The sequence below is a fragment of the Erpetoichthys calabaricus genome, chromosome 2 (genome assembly GCF_900747795.2).
Source record: "Erpetoichthys calabaricus chromosome 2, fErpCal1.3, whole genome shotgun sequence".
Lineage (NCBI taxonomy): Eukaryota > Metazoa > Chordata > Cladistia > Polypteriformes > Polypteridae > Erpetoichthys > Erpetoichthys calabaricus.
In genome coordinates this window covers 107,176,440-107,199,632 of record NC_041395.2, presented here as the reverse complement: position 1 = coordinate 107,199,632, position 23,193 = coordinate 107,176,440, and the positions used below count along the sequence as shown (strand labels likewise).

The 23,193-nt window shown below is 37.9% G+C and overlaps 1 protein-coding gene across 1 annotated transcript in view; it reads left to right on the top strand.

Moving 5' to 3' along the window:
* nup160 (nucleoporin 160) overlaps positions 1–23,193 on the top strand; it is a 55,218-nt gene that overhangs the window by 22,820 nt on the left and 9,205 nt on the right. Inside the window, exons 9-19 of the mRNA XM_028794279.2 lie at positions 5,046–5,143; positions 6,977–7,061; positions 9,637–9,705; positions 9,885–9,968; positions 10,072–10,242; positions 10,420–10,519; positions 10,758–10,923; positions 15,632–15,759; positions 17,978–18,138; positions 18,431–18,567; positions 18,722–18,792. Of these exons, the coding sequence (XP_028650112.1) occupies positions 5,046–5,143; positions 6,977–7,061; positions 9,637–9,705; positions 9,885–9,968; positions 10,072–10,242; positions 10,420–10,519; positions 10,758–10,923; positions 15,632–15,759; positions 17,978–18,138; positions 18,431–18,567; positions 18,722–18,792 (1,270 nt within the window). The remainder of the gene's footprint in view (positions 1–5,045; positions 5,144–6,976; positions 7,062–9,636; positions 9,706–9,884; positions 9,969–10,071; positions 10,243–10,419; positions 10,520–10,757; positions 10,924–15,631; positions 15,760–17,977; positions 18,139–18,430; positions 18,568–18,721; positions 18,793–23,193) is intronic.

The window sequence follows — 23,193 nt, the reverse complement described above, 5'->3', positions numbered from 1 at the left end:
GTCCTTGAGAATGTTTTTGGCCCTTCTCACACAGCGAGTCTTATACGAGAGTTCGAGTGATGGCAGTTCAGTCCCTGTAATGGCCTCTGCTGTTTTTACGACACGCTGCAGGGCTTCTTTAGCAGCCTTGGTGCAGCTGTTGTACCGTCATGCAGTTAGTTAAAATGCTGTCTATAGTGCATCTATAGAAATTAACCAGCAGCTTCTGGGGGAGGTCAGTTCTCCTTAGCTTCCTGAGAAAATAGAGGCATTGTTGTGCTTTGCCTATTATAGCCAAGTTGTTGTCAGCCCAGGATAGGTCCTCTGAGATGGTGACTCCTAGAAACTTAAAGCTGGAAACTCTGTCCACAGCATCTGCATTGATTGTTATTGGACTGTGATTGGTCTTTTTAGCGGTCCTAAAGTCCAGAATAACTTCTTTGGTCTTTTTGGTATTTAAGACCAGGTTGTTGGTGTTGCACCATTCTGTCAGATTCTGAACCTCTTCCCTATATGCAGCTTCACTGTTGTCTGTTACAAGCCCGATGACAGTTGTATCATCCGCAAATTTAACAATAATGCTTAACGAGCTAATCCAACCAATTTGGTGTTGCAAATAATCAGCATTGAGCAGTTACATGCATTCAATTCGGCAAAATTACAAGGGTACCCAAATTTTTGCACAGCCAGTTTTTCACATTTGATTTAATTTCATACAACTAAATACTGCTTCACAAAAAATCTTTGTTCGGAAAACACTCCAGTACTCGGGTGTACCTAGGAAATGAAAAACATACCACTGTTATCTTTCTGGTTGAAAGTAAATTATTATGCAGGCTGAGAGGGGTTCCCAAACTTTTTCGTGACTAAGTAACAAGGAGAACTTGGCACGTATGGGTGTACACAATGATTGGGAAAAATTCCTTAAAGTGGTAGTTTACTTACCTTGTGCCTGTTACTGGCAAAATAGAATCAACATTTCATAGAACTATCTCAATTTTAAATTCTGTCTCAAATTCTAGTCTTTGAACTGCATAGACTTTTTTTTTTGTATGTTGTCAATTGTATTGCTTCTGTCTTGTACACATTTAGTTAATTTAGAACCTTAAAGAAGTGCTTATTTCTAGCATTTTCTGAAATTATGTGAATGTATGGAGTTGGAAGCAGGTGGAGCTTATAGTTGCAAAGTACAAAATAATTAAATGCCCATTTGTCAAAATGGTACTTAAAAACATAAAATGTATAACATGATATAGTAAAATATTATTTGATATGGTAAAACTATAGAATGGTATAGAAAAAATTCAACATACTTCTTTTCAGCAAAGTCTAGTGACATTTTGGAAAAGGCAATCCATAAGAATTACAGTCCTAAAAAATATCAGCAGCTCTTTCACCCTGCTATGCAGAAAATTATTTTTCCCAGACCTATAAGATAAATGTTGAAATGTCTTTTTTTTTCCTTTTCCTTTTCCTAATGTGCAGTGTTAAGTAAAATTAAACTACAGTATAATGTAATTGGCCTTTAGTGTCAGATTTAAAAAATGTAAAGAATTTTCTGTTCATCTTAAGAAAAATATGCTGTAAGAATGGTTATTCAGGTTTCAAAACACTGTGCCATCAGTGCGGCATGGAGTTATAGCTTACAGCAGATTCTTGTTTGTTTGCAACACAGGAAAGTGAGCACATTTGGCAGTTTGGATTGTAAAGGAAATATGTTTTGAAAAGTGACTCTGACATTTTACTAGTACTCTACAGCTTATTTTTGAGATAAGGCGATGACATTTATTTTTTTAATAGTTTTCACATAAACAGCAAGCAGAGTAGAACTGAAGTGGAAAAGAATGAGTATGTCTGCAGAGCATGTCTTCTCAGTCTACCAAGTTTTGAGTTTTTCTTTTTGATACTGTTTAGGTAACAAAAATATGATTCACAAGTTTATTTAAAGCAAACACAACTCTTCCATTTGTTTTATAATGTCTCAGGTTTGAAAACCTTTATATATTATTCAAAAGTAATATTATAAAAATGTTTATGAAATGTGAACTGAAGCTGCTGTTTTTTTGGTTTTTTTTATATATAAATCTTTTCACTTTGAGCTGCTTATCTGAAAGTCCCTAAAAAGCATAGAACAGCATAAGTCATAGCCACAGGCAATCTTTTATATTTGTATATAACACTCGACACTTGAGTCATAGGCAGAGATATAGCAAGACACGTTTGGTTTAAAGGCCAGTACTTTAGCATTTACCCAAAATTCCCTGACGACAGGAGAACAGAGGAGAAGAGCACCATATGTACAGCATTTGTTTGGAATTTTAAGACAGAACACTGGACCTATGTATTGGCAGGTAGATATTTTGTACCTAGTATGATACTGAAGGCTAGTTTTTAAAACACTGTGATTTAAAGTCATCCCATTTAACTCAATATTAATAGTCATGCAGAATTTACTTTGAATTTTAAAGTGAAACATTAAGTATATGTTGCTTTTAACATTTTTAGTTTACTGTTCACTTGCTGCACAACAACTGTAGTTTAATCAAAGGTCCTTTTGTGGAAAATGAGTGTGAAGTTGGAAAAAAAAAAAAATCTGTGGATGACTAAAAGGTACTTTATCTGCCTTTGCATTGGACCGATGTATGAGTGATAGTGATGATTAAATCACTTATGTTAATGTCACTGTTCAAAATGAGTTGAGAATTCAAAGGTGCCATGATTAACAGTGTGTGTTTTCTTCGCTTTACGTTTGTAGAAAGCAGTGCTGCAAATTTAACAGGTGGTTTGTTGAGCAGTCACGCAATTGTCAAAAGAGCGGTTTCATCTCGTTTAAACATTGATCACGAGATTGTGTGCTGGCATCTGGAGTATATTGTTTTTCAGTGAGCATTTTGCTGTCAATAATTGTTTATATAAAAAAAAAAAGAAAGAAAAGTGCAGCAATAACTACATTAGCTCAAGTAATACTGGGGTTTATTCAATGATGTATTTTTGTATCAATAGTTTGAACACAGCCCTTGAGATAACAAGCTTTTTGTCCAGAATATCCAGACAGTTGGTGTATGTGATGTTGCTTAGCTCAACAAAGGTTAAAGAACATATGGGACAGCAAAACTTACTTGGACTCAATGATAATACATCACAATATGTGCAAGAATCTTTTTTTTTCCTATGTATTCTTCTTTTGATTGTATAAATACTCATAAAACAGAAAATTACATTTTACCAGTATTTATTTTAATAACAAATTACCACGAAGGGACAGTAATTTTGTTGCTGCTGTTTACCCAGCTTTGAAATCAAATCTGAAATTGCGTATTGGATGACTACCTTAATCTGGCACAAAGCACTTAGCAATTGTAGCTACGGTGGCACACAAAACAGAGTAACAAAGCGAAGTACATCTGTTTATTCAAGAGATGTTTATTCTTTGTGGGTTAGCAAGTTTGCAAATCAAAGTTTTAACTTAGAAACTGTTATTTTCATGAAGCCAGTACTTGGTGCCTGTGTAGTATATACACAGGGCATGTCTGCCAATTGTGTGGCATGTTGTAAAGTAACTGAAAGCTGTCAGTTTAATAAATCAAATAAAAATTGCCTTCTCTGTATATGCTAACGATTTATTTTAATAAAAACTACTCTTTTGTGTATATTATACTTCCAAATGCTATGTTCTCTTCCTCATAGAATATTTTGAGAGACACTTCATTTTTAGACACCACTCTCTTGGCACTAAATGACTAAACATGCATCTCTGAAGAAATTAAAACATGGAGGTAGGGCACCAATACAAGCATCACATAACTCTGTTTTGGTTACCACAAAGACCAGCTCTATAGAGGAAGACAGCAGCAATCTGTCTAGCAACTAGACGACTGCACATAACCCACAGCATGGATTTTTAAAAGCTTTGAGCAAGGGGTGGGAAATGGTTATGGTTTTTCATTATATAATTTTGTAGCAACAGCTGTGGTGGAAAATTCTGTATCGGTATATTTTGCAGAAATTGTTGATAGCACCCCCTTTCCAGTTAATAATAATTTTTGGTCAATCTCCAGTTGATAACACCCCCTTTCCAGTTAATAATAATTTTTGGTCAATCTCCAGCTTTTTTAGTTTCTTCTATGTCCTTCTTCCAGAATACCATCCAGATAGTTTTTTGTTATAAATACCATTTAAATGTTGATTTGGAAACTTACAAAACAACAATATTTTGCATTTCTCCATTTATAAACCTTGGACTGTTTATTTTTGCTTACCTAGCCATGTTTTTCACTATGGATGGGGGGCAAGATAAACTTTTTCTGCTATATTAAACATTTTCTTTTTTTTGTATTTTTGAAATCGTGATTATAGCCATAGTTATGACTATTTATTAAATGCATTATGTTTTGTATATAATTTGTATCAGGTATTTATTTTCTAGGAAATATTTGTCTTTACTGTGGAGGAAAATTTTGATATGAATTTCATGTATATACTTTTTTTTTTAATGTAAAATTAAAAGCCACATTTTTTTAAATAAAGGATTAGAGTAGTTGAGCCCACTGTATTGTTACAACATTAGTCAAATGTTGGCTTGGTTCATAGTTTGCATTGCATTTTTTTTATTCTCATGCTTTCTGTACATGGATTTACTCTTGGTACTCTGGTTATCTGTTATATCCCAAGTATACATGTTTTACTAGCTCTACGTTGGTATATGTATGTATAAATATGTGCATAGAAGCGAATTGCCCAGAAATGGGAACAGCTCATTGAATTAGAAACAATGGTTTAACATTATAGATGGAATGATAGGTTCAAAAGAATAGATGTACAGTGATGAACTCAGTGAACAATTCTCATTTAAACTTTAAAAATAATGAAATAAATTTTTAAATGCAAGATTAGCATGCATAATGAGTGCAAAAGCTTGTTGGGAGAGTTAAATAACAAAGGTCTAAATCACACAACATTATCGTTGGTTCATTCATATCAACTGATTATTCACTGTGCCTGTATTCATTCTCTCTCTCTCTCTCTCTCTCTCTCTCTCTCTCTCTCTCTCTCTTTCGTTCGCTCAGGAGACTTTGGTAGATTTTTCTTTGACTTCCACAGATGTGTGGGCGCTATGGCAAGATGAAGAAAGTCAAACAATTGTGAAGTACATTAACTTTGAACAGTAAGTTGACATTCATCTGTATTTTGAACATTGTCTGTTTGTATAAATGAGAGTGCTTGTTTTCATTGGGGTTGATTCCTTACTCTGGCACTTTAAGTTGCTTAAACAATAAGTTTGGTGTTTTCTCAAGTCAAAGTAATTTTTTTACAGTTGTGGCATACATTGTTTGCCACCTGAAATTGCATTCTAAAGGGAATCATATGTAATAAATTTAAAAAAATAACTAGCACATTCTTGCCTTTTATAATGAAGTTAATGGGTACTATGATCCGATTGTGAAGTAAAGCCTTAAAACTTACTGAATTTTCAATTATCAAGCCAACGTTGTAAGAGAATTTATCAGCGTCTTGAGATTCCACACATATTACAAAACGAAAACGGTGTATCTGTCATTTTAAGAAAGAAATAAAGTAAACTGCACACCATTGTTGTTAGAGGGATATTGACTATGCGCTATACTTCACCACTTACCTTTGTCCTTTGGGGTCAAGGGCATAGATTCACCTGATAGCCCTCTTCACACACTGAATGTTTATGCCCTGATGTGAATCTTGTTTCAGTTCTGTCAACAGGATATGAGCATAAGTGTGAATTTTTTCAGTTTTTCTATCACTGTATGGAAGCTTATTTTGTCATTTTGTAAAGATATTGTCCGCTGCCACTGCTTTGATATGACAGCGTCCATCTAACCAAGTATGTGGTGCTAAGCAGAAACAATCCCCATACGGGGCAACAGGACATTGCAGGGTGAACACACACACAGGCCACTTCAACAATGCTAATCCACCTAACTTGCATATATTTAGAATGTTTCAGACAATAGTGGAGAATATGCTGACTTCACAAAGGGAACACCTGGGACGTGACCCCATTTCCACCAGTAAAGGCACAATAGGAAAAATACATTCATCTTCCTAACCTGTTTATCCAGGGCAGATTTGCAGGACTGCTGGAGCCCTATCCCAGCAATCATAGGGCACAAGGTAGAAAAAATAATAATGTCCTAATAATAATGGAGCATAAGACATGAACAGTCACCAGACAGGACACCCGTGCATTGCAGTGGAAACACACACGCACACACACACACACTACTAGGGCCACTATAGCAATACCAATTCAAATTAAGTTTAATCAGATTGCCTGAGTTAAAACACCTGCACTAACATGAAACTTCAGAGTGGTAGTGCAGAGCTGTCATTTCTGCCTCACAGCACTAGGTTATACATGAAGTGTATATGTTCTCCCTTTGTAGTTATGGATTAATTGGTATCATTGGGCTTTCTCTCAAATGTTGTTTTCAGTACTTTTACTAACATATTCTCAGAAAGAGCATGTTATCATTCATTAAAAATAAATTGTAATTTGTGACAGACACTTTAGTCTAGTCTTGCATGCTATGTCTTTTCATTTTCTGTTTTTTATTTAATAGTTTTATCAGAAAATGAGTAATGTAGGTTATTTGGATCTTAAAAAAAATATCTGTGATAACATGTATTTCCACTTTTTGTTTTTGGTGTGACAAGCATGCATGAGAACGGCAAATGGCACCTTTTTTTAAATCAAAACTTTTGCTTCTACAAAGTGCATATATTTGGTAAGTTAAGTTTTCTTCCCAAGGTGAATTCAGTAAAATTTAACTCCATTATAAAGTGCAAAAACAAGCTAGTTATTTTTTGAAAAATTCAAAGTGTGCTTCACTTTAGAATGTATTTTCACATGGTAAGCTAATATATACCATGGTTGTGAACACATAACTTCAACTTTAAAAATACTGACCTTATCCTTTAATGTTTAAATATGTATATATCTCACCCTCATATTTTCCATCAGTAATGTAGCAGGTCAGTGGAACCAAGTGTTTGTGGAACCACCATTGGAAGAAGAAATCCATATTGGGGATGATCATGATCCTAGGGTGCGTGTTGTCTTTTTTTAATCTAATAGTCTTTTTGTTTGGTAATAAGAGTAGTGAGAGTAGACCAGTGGTTCTCAAGCTTGGTCCTGGAGAACCCATGTGTTAGCATGTTTCTGTTCCAAGCATCTTTTGTTTTTAGTTGGACTCTTCTCCCAATTAAGCTAGCTGTTTCACAGTTTTTGTTTCAGGGATTAATGTAGAAATTACTGCAACAACATTTATTTATATAGCACATTTTCATGCAAACAATGTAGCTCAAAGTGCTTTACATGATGAAGTAAGAGAAAAATAAATAAGAATTAAAATAAGGGAACACTAATTAACAAAGAATAAAAGTAAGGTCCGATGGCCAGGGAGAATAGAAAAAACAAACAAAAAAAAAAACCTCCAGAATGCTGGAGAGAAAAAAAAATTCTGCAAGGGTTCCAGGCCATGAGACTGCCCAGCCCCCTCTAGGCATTCTACCTAACATAAATGACCTCAATCAGTCCTCATTATATTCAGGGTTCTCATGGAAGAACTTGATGACTTCTAGCCATGTAATCCATCAGTGTAGGGACATCACGGTGCTTTGAATAGGTGGTGGCGGCGGCGGCGTAGATTGCCACCACAGAAAACCAGAAAAACAGAAGAGAAAGTAGGGGTTAGTACGGATTTTGAAGCCATCATGAATAATAATTAATTGAATATACAGAGCATCAGGATTAAACTAAAATGAAGCTATGAGAAAGCCATGTTAAAGTAATGTGTTTTCAGCAGTTTTTTTTTTTAAAGTGTTCCACTGTATTAGCCTGGCGAATTCCTATTGGCAAGCTATTCCACATTTTAGATGCATAACAGAAGGCCGCCTCACCACTTCTTCCAAGTTTAGCTCTTGGAATTCTAAGCAGACACTCATTTGAGGATCTAAGATTACGATTTGGAGTGTAAGGTGTTACACATTCCGAAATATAAGATGGAGCGAGCTTATTTAAGGCTTTGTAGACCATAAGCAGGATTTTAAGGTCAATTTTAAATGACACAGGTAACCAATGTAAAGACATCAAAACTGGAGAAATGTGTTCAGATTTTCTTTTCCTAGTTAAGATTCTAGCAGCTGCATTTTGCACTGGTTGCAATCGATTGATGTCTTTTTTGGGTAGTCCTGAGAGGAGTGCGTTACAGTAATCTAGTTGACTGAAAACAAAAGCATGAACTAATTTCTCAGCATCTTGCAATGTTATAAGAGGTCTAACTTTTGCTATATTTGTTATATTTCTTAATTTACTAAACTAAGTCTGGTGAATTGTTATTAAAATATACCAAGTATTTTGTTTGTCATATCGATATAACCTAGTGATTTGTTTTTTTAACTTGATTTTTAAAATTACCATTATTTTAATTCTTATCTGGTTCTGGTTATTAAATGCATTATTTACTAATAAGCACATTCATGACACTGAAGTATTTGCAACCTTTCATATTCAGTGTTGTTTGCCAGAGTGTGTGTTCTGCTCATTGTTAATTATCATTATTAGGATAAAATTAAGCTACATAGAAAAACAGACAAATTAATAGGGAAGCAATAGAGAGTAAAGCAATAACAAAAATACAAATTTTCTAAATGCCTTATAAATGTAAAAATCACACCAATGTGCTTTTCTGACTGCGGTATAAGAGACAAGTGAAAAAGAGCAGCTAATGAAATGAGATAGTATAGGACTCACTAATTGTTAAACTACTTGGAACAAATGCCTTTCTGGGGTCCCCAGGACTGAGTTTGACAACCATTCAATTTTGGATTAGACATATCCAGCAATAAACTTGAAAGGAAAAATTATTAGTGACCATCTAACTTTGAGTTAACTTCTTTCCTTTTCTTGGAAGATGCTTCTAAATGCATGTTAATTTTAAATTCCTGTAAATATTTTGCCTTAATTTATATTTTTGGATTTATTGACCCGCCTTTTGGCAACTTTCAATCTCTGTACGATCATTAAATAATTGGTAAATTTCATAGAATATGCAGAAAGACGTTTTGTGTGGAAGAAGTCTTGATTTGCATTCTTTTTGCAAGGAGTTAACTGTTTAGTAACAGACATTACAGTTTGTAATCTTAGCCTGAACTTATATTAACTTAGAGTTGCATTTGGTTTGAAAAATAGCTGCCAATTGTGATAGTGATACATGAGTTCTTATAACCAATTAAGTTTGGCTGTATGATGGCTATGATGAGATGGACAAGAAAGAGATAATTGTATCTTAGTATGCATTGGTTTACAGACAATGTTTATAAGCCATTAAGCAATGTGAGCTTTCCTGTTCGTTACAATTTTTATGGGGGTAGGTATGTTATTAAATAAGATTAATATTAAACAGTAATATCTGAATTGTCAAAAACTTTCCTAATTGATTAGTAAGATTCACTTCAGATTTTAAATGTACACAATCATTTTAAGTCCTTTTTGGACTTTGCCAGATTGTTTCCTCAAACTTGTACCAAGTATGGTATTTATGTAACCAGCAGAGATTTTCAAATGTCACTGATGAAAATGTATTGGAATTCTCCTGTGCTGATAAACTCTCACTTTCTTAGGAAACTTACCTGGAAAAGCTTTTTAGTCCTGGTCGCTTTACAGCTCTAGCGCTTGTGAAAGCTCTGCAGGTAAGTTCCCAGTTTCTTTTAAACTAATGTAGCAAGCAAGTGGTGTTGGTCTAGTTTTAATTGTACCTGTGTAAGCACATAAACACTGCGCTTATATGTGTGTGTATATAAACACTGTAAATAGCTTGGAAACTGATGAGCCATTAACCATCCTCCTCTAAAACTTCCTCAATGTTAAGATCTATTGCCGTGGTGGGGAAAAGATTATTGACCTTTCATGGGAGGCACTGAAGAAAGAAGTCACTATTGCTGTTGAAATGGAGGTAAGTCCATGGTTGTTTCAGACTTAAGCAGTTCAGAGTTCTTGGCATGTGTCAGAAAATGCAAGTGTATAGAAGCTCATTCATTTTTTTTGTGTGTTTGCAGCTTCAAGGCAGTGTGACAGAGTATGAGTTCTCTCAAGAAGAATATCGTCAACTGCAGGTGGAGTTCTGGTCAAAGTTCTACCAGTGCTGTCTGCAATATCAAGAAGCAATTTCATGCCCTCTTGCACTGTTTGTCAACTCTCACACTGCCTTAGTTTGTCTACTTAGGAAAGTAAGTATTATTCAAGTGGGCCCTGTGTGTTAATGAAATGCATGTTTGTCTGACATTCATTTCTGAATGTATAATTAGAGCCTTATAAGGCTCTGGGAACCAGAAATCTATAGCATGATTTTGTAGAACCTCATTTGACTTCTCATCTTTTTGTTTTTTTTCCCCTCTACCAAACAGGGTTTTATCTCATTTCTTGTTCCATGCTTTGCTGTTGATCACCTTTACCTGTCCTCAGACGATCAATTGGTGACAGAAGATGAGACTCCTCTCACAGATGGTAGTTTTTCAAGTAGTCTATTACCACCACCCCTATACACACGCATTATGTTTTAACATGTAACTGTTTTGTTAACCTTTTATAGTTTAATATTTCTCACATTTATTTACTCTTATTATTACTGTATATGTAAGTTATGTAGGAAGACAACATAATCATGACAGCTCAATAAATGTATAGGTCAGGATATACAGAATACATTTAATGATGAAAGCTCCGCTTTCTCATCTTTCTGTAGATGCTAGTACAGCACGAGACCTTCTGTTGTTGATAAGCTGCCTGCGACGGCTTGGTGAAACTGTTTCTGGGGACCTAGCTTATATGATGGAGCAAGCACTAGAGCATCTGGAGTCACCAGAAAGGGAAGCAGAAAAAATAATGGAAACATTGCTGGCTAATGACAAGTAAGACAGTGGAATCATCATACTGGTATAGTAATTTAGTCAAATCCATGAACTGGTACTTATTAATACAGACTGGAGTTTAATTAACAAAGATTTAAGGTAATTTTATAATTTAAACATTACTGAAAATGACTGTCAATGCTAATTACAGAGGACCTTATTCCAGTGAATCTAAATTTGCAGAGTATGTCAGCAAGGTGTGGAATAAAGTCTATTAAAAAATCATACTCCGAGCTTAAACTCATTGCTTTTTATATGAAAATCTTTTCTAGTGAATGCTCAGTTTTAAAAGGTTACAATGTTCATTGCTATAAGAACAGATACCCTTTTTTAATGTAGTGCTTTCTAAGAATAAAGACCTCCTCAGAGTTTTTAAATCTACATAAACAATTACATTTGTTTCATGCATATTTACATTTGAAACAAGCCAATTAATTGTCTTGCTCAGGTTCACTTAAATTAGGCAGTGAATGAGCTGAGAAACTTATGATTCCCATAGAATATGAAAGCAAATACTTGGCAGCTATAAATGATAGATGGTGTTACTTTAGACACATCCTGACCCAGGCTCAAAAGAAGTGTATTCCAAAAACCAATAAAATATTTAAGAATAAGGCCAAAATGTAGACATTGATAAAAAACCTAAAACAATAACAATACAAGAAAGATAAAAAGCAGCAATAGTGACTTAGAGGAATACTGAAACTTGGAGCAATGGATCAAAAAGTATCTTAAAGGTCAAAAGAGAAACTGGAAAAAATGCCAGTGAAGTCAAAATCAAAATTTTTCAAGTAGTACTCCAAGTTAAAAAAAAAAAAAAAAAATGTATGCAGAAGGAGAAGTTGTTGGAAATGAGAATCAGCAAATGATCTAAATAAATATTTTATAAAAGTATATTAAACAGTAGAAATAAATGGGCTGCTTTAGGCTGAAATTAAAACAAACTTGGCTTTCAGATTTTAAGGTGCAAGACTCTGATGTGCTTCAGGCTCTTGTTATGTTAAAGACCAGTTAAGTTTAAACACCTAGACCTGATGGTATATATTAACCTTTCATAAGCAAATTTCAATAGTCACTCCAGATGAGACAAGTATCTGTGACTGTAAAGTTACAAATCTACAAGAAGGGAAGCAACATCCATCCATCCATTGTCTCCCGCTTATCCGAGGTCGGGTCGCGGGGGCAGCAGCTTGAGCAGAGATGCCCAGACTTCCCTCTCCCCGCCCACTTCTTCTAGTTCTTCCGGGAGAATCCCAAGGCGTTCCCAGGCCAGTCGAGAGACATAGTCCCTCCAGCGTGTCCTGGGTCTTCCCCGGGGCCTCCTCCCGGTTGGACGTGCTTGGAACACCTCACCAGGGAGGCGTCCAGGAGGCATCCTGATCAGATGCCCGAGCCACCTCATCTGACTCCTCTCGATGCGGAGGAGCAGCGGCTCTACTCTGAGCCCCTCCCGGATGACTGAGCTTCTCACCCTATCTTTAAGGGAAAGCCCAGACACCCTGCGGAGGAAACTCATTTCAGCCGCTTGTATTCGCGATCTCGTTCTTTCGGTCACTACCCATAGCTCATGACCATAGGTGAGGGTAGGAACATAGATCGACTGGTAAATTGAGAGCTTTGCCTTGCGGCTCAGCTCCTTTTTCACCACGACAGACCGATGCAACGCCCGCATTACTGCGGATGCCGCACCGATCCGCCTGTCGATCTCACGCTCCATTCTTCCCTCACTTGTGAACAAGACCCCGAGATACTTGAACTCCTCCACTTGGGGCAGGATCTCGCTACCAACCCTGAGAGGGCACTCCACCCTTTTCCAGTTGAGGACCATGGTCTCGGATTTGGAGGTGCTGATTCTCATCCCAGCCGCTTCACACTCGGCTGCGAACCGATCCAGAGAGAGCTGAAGATCATGGCCTGATGAAGCAAACAGGACAACATCATCTGCAAAAAGCAGTGACCCAATCCTGAGCCCACCAAACCGGACCCCCTCAACACCCTGGCTGCGCCTAGAAATTCTGTCCATAAAAGTTATGAACAGAATCGGTGACAAAGGGCAGCCCTGGCAGAGTCCAACTCTCACTGGAAACGGGTTCGACTTACTGCCGGCAATGCGGACCAAGCTCTGGCACTGATCGTACAGGGACTGAACAGCCCTTATCAGGGGGGCCGGTACCCCATACTCTCGGAGTACCCCCCACAGGATTCCCCGAGGGACACGGTCGAATGCCTTTTCTAAGTCCACAAAACACATGTAGACTGGTTGGGCAAACTCCCATGCACCCTCCAGGACCCTGCTAAGGGTATAGAGCTGGTCCACTGTTCCGCGACCAGGACGAAAACCACACTGTTCCTCCTGAATCCGAGGCTCGACTATCCGACGGACCCTCCTCTCCAGGACCCCTGAATAGACTTTTCCAGGGAGGCTGAGGAGTGTGATCCCTCTGTAGTTGGAACACACCCTCCGATCCCCCTTCTTAAAGAGGGGGACCACCACCCCGGTCTGCCAATCCAGAGGCACTGTCCCTGATGTCCATGCGATGTTGCAGAGGCGTGTCAGCCAAGACAGTCCTACAACATCCAGAGCCTTGAGGAACTCCGGGCGTATCTCATCCACCCCCGGGGCCCTGCCACCAAGGAGTTTTTTGACCACCTCGGTGACCTCAGTCCCAGAGATGGGGGAGCCCACCTCTGAGTCCCCAGGCTCTGCTTCCTCATTGGAAGGCATGTTAATGGGATTGAGGAGGTCTTCGAAGTATTCCCCCCACCGACCCACAACGTCCCGAGTCGAGGTCAGCAGCGCACCATCCCCACCATATACAGTGTTGACACTGCACTGCTTCCCCTTCCTGAGACGCCGGATGGTGGACCAGAATCTCCTCGAAGCCGTCCGAAAGTCATTCTCCATGGCCTCCCCAAACTCCTCCCACGCCCGAGTTTTTGCCTCAGCAACCACCAAAGCCGCATTCCGCTTGGCCTGCCGGTACCTATCAGCTGCCTCCGGGGTCCCACAGGACAAAAGGGTCCTGTAGGACTCCTTCTTCAGCTTGACGGCATCCTTCATCGCCGGTGTCCACCAGCGGGTTCGGGGATTGCCGCCACGACGGGCACCGACCACCTTACGGCCACAGCTCCGGTCAGCTGCCTCAACAATAGAGGCACGGAACATGGCCCATTCGGACTCAATGTCCCCCACCTCCCTCGGGATGTGGTCGAAGTTCTGCCGGAGGTGGGAGTTGAAGCTACTTCTGACAGGGGGCTCTGCCAGACGTTCCCAGCAGACCCTCACAACACGTTTGGGCCTACCACGCCTGACCGGCATCCTCCCCCACCATCGAAGCCAACTCACCACCAGGTGGTGATCAGTTGACAGCTCCGCCCCTCTCTTCACCCGAGTGTCCAAGACATGTGGCCGCAAGTCCGACGACACGACCACAAAGTCGATCATCGAACTGAGGCCTAGGGTGTCCTGGTGCCAAGTGCACATATGAACACCCCTATGCTTGAACATGGTGTTCGTTATGGACAATCCGTGACGAGCACAGAAGTCCAATAACAAAACACCGCTCGGGTTCAGATCAGGGGGGCCATTCCTCCCAATCACGCCCTTCCAGGGTCTCACTGTCATTGCCCACGTGAGCATTGAAGTCTCCCAGCAGAACGAGGGAGTCCCCAGAAGGTATGCCCTCTAGCACCCCCCTCCAGGGACTCCAAAAAGGGTGGGTACTCCGAACTGCTGTTCGGTGCATACGCACAAACAACAGTTAGGACCCGTCCCCCCACCCGAAGGCGAAGGGAGGCTACCCTCTCGTCCACCGGGGTAAACCCCAATGTACAGGCTCCAAGTTGGGGGGCAATAAGTATACCCACACCTGCTCGGCGCCTCTCACCGGGGGCAACTCCAGAGTGGTAGAGAGTCCAGCCCCTCTCAAGGAGATTGGTTCCAGAGTCCAAGCTGTGCGTCGAGGTGAGCCCGACTATATCTAGCCGGAACCTCTCAACTTCGCGCACTAGCTCAGGCTCCTTCCCCTTCAGAGAGGTGACATTCCACGTCCCAAGAGCCAGTTTCTGTAGCCGAGGATCGGACCGCCAAGGTCCCCGCCTTCGGCCACCACCCAACTCACACTGCACCCGACCTCCTTGGCCCCTCCCATAGGTGGTGAGCCCATGGGAAGGGAAGCAACATTGACTCTGATAATTGTAGACTAACAAGTCTTCCTTCTGTACCATGCAAACAATAATAAGAAACAAAATTCAGTTTGAGTGTATAATAGCCAGCGTCGGTTTATGAGAGGAAAATCATGCCAAACCAGTCAATTCTTTCTATACTATTACGTTTATTTGAAAAAAAAATTTATGGTTATGTTTTTTACCTTACCCACAAGGTAACATTACCACAATATTAAGTACAGGGGTAGAGAAAGTACATGTCCACATGAAAGATTAGTTGAATTTTGAAATAACTATGTCACGATGAAGACTGAAGCAGAGGTGAGTAATAGTAAACTGATTGCTAATTAGCTGTGCAGATTCCACAGAGGCAGTGCCTGACATAGTTCTCTTTTGTTCGTTATTGTCAGTTTTGTTTTTTGTGTCAATCTGCCTTTTTATGAATCTGATAATTTATTATGCTTTAAAAGAAAAGTTTGTGTGAAATTTCATATAAATATTGATATGTGCGATGCAAGCTCCTTTTTTTCCTTTGCTTTAGTGATGGTGTTATTGAGGATATTCAGAATCGACTGCAGGACATTAGAAACCCAGTGAGTGCAATGAGTCTCCTCTTGAGAGAGATGGACTATGCAACTGATGTAGAAATGGAAGGTAGTCATGGTGAAGGTAATACAAATTTTTGCTGTTTTAAGAAATTGTGATTGCACCAATCATGAGCATTACAATTTTTTAATGAATTATTACCATTTCTGGTAACAGATGCTAGGGTTTCTTTGTGTGTGATTACATGCCTTGCTTGGAAGTGAGAGGGAGAGAGACTGGTTTCCATCAGTTAATATCAGTTAATATTTTTAAATATATTTTATTTTTGATTTGTCCCAAAGAGAAAAGTTCAGATGAAATAGTTTACAAGTTAATTAACCTACCTTCTACCCAGTGTTTAATACAGAACGCCATCATAATAGTCACAGCTTCATACAGTATGTATTTTATCTAAGGTATTGCCTTTTCAGTCTTGTTGACAGTATTCCTTTATGCATATCACATTTATTTTAAAAAATGCAGTTTCATTATTATACTGTAGCACATACAACAAAAACCATCAAAGATGACTTTTCCAGTGATTTTCTGTGTCTTGGAGCCATTCATAATTTGTGGAGTGGGTGAATATTCAAAAAATGCAATATTCTATCAACTGTTCCCTGAGGATAAATACACTTTTTTGTTTTCATAACCACCATGTATGGGAATGAGAATGTTAGCATGGCTGCGGAGATTCTTATAGGAAATTCTCTAGCCATGTTTAAGAGAGAGTCTTTGACTTCATTGAGTTTTTCACAAAATTCATCTTGCTAGTATTAAGTACTCCAGCAAACTGGGCCTTTGTCTCCAATTCCTGTTTACAGGATTGCTTAAAGGCTTTTTTTTATGTTGAGTTTAGAATCAATGAAAAAGAACATAAATAAGAATCCACAGCTGAAATTGTATGATGTTTCCATGTTCCTTTTCCTTTTTTTATTACTCCTTAAATGTCTTCAGTAAAAAACAGAATCAAAGATGCAAAGTATTTAGGGGTATTTTTTACCCATTGGTTATTTAATATGGAACTTTTATCAAATATTCAAATCATTGTGTAAACAATATTTTAAATATGAAACATTTTAATCCAAATAGCATCTTCTGTCCTGGAGTGCTACTGTGGCTGCTGGTTTTCATTCTAATCCTTTTCTTTATTACTGAACAGTCTGTGCTTTTAATTAACTTCTTTTCTCCATTTTATTTGCCATATTTAATAAGATAAAATCCTCTGAATTGCTTTATTTTTTTGTTTAAATGGCACCCAAACAAAAATGAAATGTGAAGTGACCTAGCTGATAATCCACTAAATCAGGGCCTCAAAATTCAACCAGTTTCACTCCCAACTAGTTTTTTAATTAGAAGCTGATTCTTGTTGTTAATTAAACCTGTTGTTTGATTCCATGGCTTGTTGCTGCTCTCATTTGGCCATAGCAGACATTTACAAAACTGTGGATATTATTTTTTTAAATTGCATTGACGAAGTTTTTGTGTCCCGGAGCAAACATTACTGAGACCTTCACCTTCTTTATTTTCAGATATTATATGATGGAAACAGGTTAGCTGGTCATGTGTTGGATAGTTTTGGATCTCATTATTGTTTGGCTTCAAGTTAAGGAAAAAACAATCGGGTGGTGTAAGTCTTAAATAGCAAGTTTATTAAAATTAATGGCAAAAGAGTTCATTACCAGCATAAACTGGGCACTAATTAAGAAAATAGTTAGAATGAAAACTACAGCCACAGTAGTGCTTCAAGACTGGAGATGAAGACCCTTGTTCTAATCTGTTACTGGTTGATGGCTCAAATTTAAACAAGGGTTAATCTCATATAAAAACTTACCTAGCTCAAAGGCCAGATTATGCTGCAATGTTTTTGTTATGTACCCTCAGTGTTTATAACCCATTTCTACTATAAAATAGGGTAGACTCAGTCATTGATTTCTTTGAGTACATTTGATTACCTTTTTGACTTTTAGAGATATGAATTGTAATATATTGTAGATCTATTCACAACTCTTGTATCACTAAAGAAAAGATCATAGTCTTACCATATTTTGACCAATTTATGATATAGCATATTGTAGCATCTCTGGCAAATCCCTTCCCTTGCATATGCTAATAAAAGAAAAGTAAAGTTGGCAGATTTTTAATGCTCTATTTGTATATTAACTGTGAAATAGCATAATCAATACTAGTAATTTAAACTGTATTGAGTTAAAGCCCTGACTACGTTCTGTTAAAAAGCTATGAAAGGAACTGAATTATTGGTTTTTATTTACTATGATATTGTTTTTGGTCCCCTTGTCAGGTCAACCTCTGAGTGTCCGAATGACTCTGGCACAAATCTGTGGAAGTTTTGCTGCTGCGGCAGTTGTCTGTCGTGCTGCACACCAAAGTGCCAGCACTCGTTTCTTCCTGTGTCGGGACCTCTTAATCCTGCAGCAGTTGCTGCTACGCCTGGGTGAAAATGTGAGTTTGTGCCTTTGTTTAACAGGGTTTTTGATAGCATACTCTAGCTACAAGTAAGCCATGAGTTAGAGGAAATAGTGCAGTCACTCAAGCAAGTGGACTTTTTGAATTGGAAATGCATTGACTGTTTTAGATATTTTTATTTTATTTTATGCTAGCACAGTTTTTGTGCATGTGATTTCTTAAACCATAAAAGCAGTGGGTAAATAAAGCCCTCGGTATTCACATTAGTATCCACCTGATTGCACTGGGGTCTGTCTTGTAAAATATTTTGTCATGATTTTTCTTGCAGGCATATCTTGGAGGAGGCCACCAGCTGTTTGAACTTCAGCAAGACTTACTTTCTCAAACTTCATACCTGCTATATTCCTATTATGTTATCAGATGGGCAAGCCAGTGTCTGTCAACGGTTGTGGCCATGGATACCCTGTGAGTATTTAGTTAAGCATGTTTATGGTACTCAAGATGGATTTCAGTCCTCTTGATAGAGTAGGCTTTTAATATACCAGCCTAGTAGAATTTCCTTAATTTTAAAAATCTGTTATTTTTCCCTAATATTTATCAATTTCTTGCCCATCACCAGGGAAGCCAATCTGCAACATTTGTCTGTTCTGGAACTTTCAGATTCTCCTGCTTTAATCCCTAGTAAATCAGGTATTTAAATCTTCAATTCAATCTTTGTTTTTAACTGAAAATTTAGCATGTAGGATGTATTTTCTACTTTTAGAATGCTGCGCTTGTTTGAACTGTCAATATTAGGGACATGACTCTTTTCATGAATCATTACTTAGTGAAAATTCAAGATCTACCCTTTAGCCAAAAATAATTTTTTTTCTGATGTGTTCAGTTATAGATAAACCTTGTACAGCACAGCTTTGTAGCTATCAGGTCGTTACATGACAGTTCATTGTTGAAAGGTGCCATTTAAACCATTCAAATTCAGAACTATCTCTTGAACATACCCTAGTGCATATGATGGAATTAAAGCAATCTAATATATTCAGATTGTAACATGGTAGTTCCACACATCAGAAAGAAGTTGTCAGTAACTGCTTAGTCACCCTCCTATTTAAACAAGTGGATAAACATGTTGCCCAGGTCATTTATGTCTTATCTAATAGGTGAGAAGAGAAGGAAACACAACTACTTCTTTTAATTTCTAAGGGTTAATTTACATCGAAGTAATAAAATAACTTGTAGTGAAAGTTATGATTTAGATGAACGGTTTAGCCAATAATATGCAGTATAACCTTACAAATCAACTGTATAACTTTTTAAAAGATCTAGGAAATAATTTATACTCCCCATATCAGTAAGACTCAAACAAAATAGCAGAAGCTACTAAATGTCTCAAGATGGTTTTACAGCTTGAGACCGCTGTATTGTCATTCATTCAGAATTTACAACCAGTAAATAATTCACATTCTGCAAAGATGAAAGATCCTCTCTTGCAACACACCATTTCTCATGTTTTCATTGTGTGTCAGTAAATTATCTGTACTTAAGTATTGGAATTGCATGACTTTTGTTTCAGAACAATTCACTTGTTTCTCTTTCAGTAGTCCTCATCAGTGAAAAAGCATCACTTATTTAGTCAGTTCACCATGTCTAGCTTAATTAGGAAATAGTTTAAACAATTCCGTTTAAACCAGTACCTCTACCTTCTTAGTCATGGCACATTTTAAAACCCTCAAGAACCCTAATTTTTCTTGTGCTTAGAGTATATAGCCATCTGTCGTTTTTTAAATTATTAGCTTAATAAATATTCCAATTTAAATCAGCTTACCTAAAATAAACAGCACAGTTAATTTTAAAATGTTATCTAACCTCCTTAGCGTTGTTTTTCTGGGGGTAAACAAGTTAAAAATGTTTAATCTTTTCCACAATAAAATAATGCTGTGTACCAGAAACACGTAAGTACTAAAACGTCAACAGAACTACAGTAGGAAAGATATACCTAGTGTCAACTGCTGTACTGATGTAGAATTAGTACATGTCCTTCATGTGATGTTTTGAGACAGTCACCATTACACAGCCCGGTGTTGCAATGGGGAAAGCAGAAATGTTTTTTTTGCACCCTTGTATTTCTTTTCTACTACTTGATCATGTGAAGGTAGAATGTGTCTTAACTGCACGATCGACACATCACTTGTGTTTATTTTAGGCTGACATAGCACAAGGCTTATTGACTTCATTTATCCTGACATAAACAACACTTGCTGCATTGTAAACAGTGCTTAGGGAGTTAATACTGTACCTTTTTTTTTTTTTTTTTTTTCTTTCTTGATAGCAATAATTTAGCCTATGTGCCTTACTACTTGAATCCTGCAGCAGCATTACGCAATTAACGTCACCAGGCATATCACAAGGGTTCAGTCATATTGTGCCATGTGTGTCTTGGTTTCACTATCTGTGTCTGGTTTCAATTTGTTTTAAAACTGTCTTTACAGTTTCTTGTTTACATGCCATCGTGTTTTGGTTGAAGTCTGAACCACTCATGAATATTAATGATTTAACTTATTGTGCTGTAAAAAAAAATCAAGAATATTTCTAAGCATTTTGCCACTTCATTATTTCTTCAACTAAATAGAAGCAGAATATTATTTCGAGAGTTACTCGGGCTTAACACTAGAATTACCAAAGCCTACGAAAAAACTTGTAAATCCAGCCCACCTTAAATCTCTTCTCACCTCTCCGTCAGTGTCTTTTGTCCTGTAAATGTGCCGATCAAGACAAGCAGCAAGTAGCCTACTATTCCATCCCCCCACTGCCGCAGAATGTGCACAAAGTTCTCCCAGCTCATGCCTTGATTATATGGGAGTGAATTGCTGGAGTTTTAGAGTGGAAATAATAGATCGTTATTTGGAACACATGCATTTCATGTGTGTTCTGTTTCTACAATAATCTGTGTAAACACATTGTTAAAACAAACGTTTTTCATATTTTAGTAATAAATGACAAAATGTAGGCATAAACTATATAATGTGTGAAGCCTGGTGGCCAACGGTCAAATAAACACTTTCACAAAAGGTTCAAGAATGATACAATAGCTTCTGTGGCGTATCGATAACAACTGCTGACTTATAATCGTGTCCCCGGTTCGATCCTGACTGCCTCCTATATTTATAGTTTTGAGTAGTGAGCTGCTCTTATTGTTAATATTATACAATAAACACATACATTTGATTTGCATCTGTAACAGCCAGTGTACATGTATAGGACTTATAAAAATAACTTTTTGTTACAAAGTTACATACTAAGTCTGTGTCCACCCACACCCACCCCGGGATCTGATGTGGTTACTTTTTATCTGAAACTGAGAATAATTGTAGATGTGAGTGGTGTTTTGAGACAATGGAACTGGAAATTCTCTGATCTGGAGGGATAAAAGCTGACACACAAACACTGGTGAATCTGCCTTCTTCGTATTTCACCGTCACTTGAATTTTTGTTTTTATACAGTTTTATTGAGTGTTCCTGCTGAATCACTATGCACGGTATGGTCCTTGATGTCAAAGCTGCACTTAAAAAAAACAAAAAAAAAAACAGAGACATAGGTATTATATGATATTTGGAATTATTCTTTTTATGACCTGTATAGTACATATCGGAAAACATTGTGGCACTCATGCAACATTATTCATATTCATTCACATAACATCTTGCGGTTGTAATTAGTGACCGCGTGTCCCCAACCCGATCTTGCCCAGTCTCCACGTTTTGGTGCATGGCGGTGTTTCTTTTGTACTCCAGGACATGCAGAGGAAAAAATAGTACAGAGAGGTCAGTTCAGTGCTATATGCAATCATCAGATTCAAATGTTAACAGTTCACATACATACACACGCACGTGCGCGCAAGGACCATCCTTCCTACAATTACGACATGTGTACCTGTTGCATTCTCATTTCTCAAAACGGTAAATTTGCCGGGGAGCCGATTTCAAACTCACGACCTCTGGATTATAAGTCGGCAGATCTAACCACTGCACCATGGAAGCTGTCGTATTGTACTTGCACCTTTTCTGAAAGTGTTTATCTGATCTTTGGCCATCAGCCTTCACACATTATACAGTTCATGTCTACATTTTGTCATTTATTACTAAAATGTGAAGAACGTTTGTTTTAACAATGTGTTTACATAGATTGTTGTAGACGCAAAACACACATCAAATTATTCCCCCTTACAATTCTGGATAGCTCACTCCCAGATAATCAATCAAGGCGGGAACTGGGAGAACTTCTTGCCCTTTCTGAGGTGGTGGGGGGGATGGTATAGCTTGCTGCTTGGGCTTATCAACACATTTAGAAGACAAGATGCTGACGGAGAGGTGCGAAGGGATTTAACTCTTTTAGGGCTAATTTTTTTTTTGTTTCTTTTCTCCCAGGGCTGAATATTTTTCCAAAAACTAACATTTTTTAAAAAAGAACACAAAGCAATTGTTTAACATATCAAATCAACAAAAAATATTTACTTTTGACAAATGTTACTGTCTTGCATGTTGTATGAGCCTGAATTCTCTATGATTTCACATACATATCACATACATTTTACACAGCAAAGTCTGATCTCGCTCAAAGCAGCCAATTTCAGTCATTGCCACATTGCACTCCTTACAATATGTGTTGCTTTGGTACCTATTTTTCAATTGTCTGTTGCTGCATTTTCTAACATATATTGTTAGTGTGTACTGTAGAGAGATAAGTCACCCATTTGCCATCGTGCCATGCCACTGCCACCAAGTTTTCTGCCTGCATGAAAACCGTATTGTCACCTCTTTTCATCTTCTGAAACTTTATGAACTTTATGTATGGCATTATAGCCTGGCTCACCCCATGGGATTTGCTTCTGTTTATTACAGAAGTGAATAAAACTTTGCAGCAGCACGTACCTAAGCCACCAGGGGACAAAACACGTTTGGACCAATGCTCCCTGAAGTTATATCACCAGTTCTGTCCCATCTCTATTTGTAATGCCACAGCGCGCTTCATCTCGTCTTTCGTTGTGGGTTTCCACTTTGAAAAACGAGAATGCGATGCAAACGCAGCCCGCGATT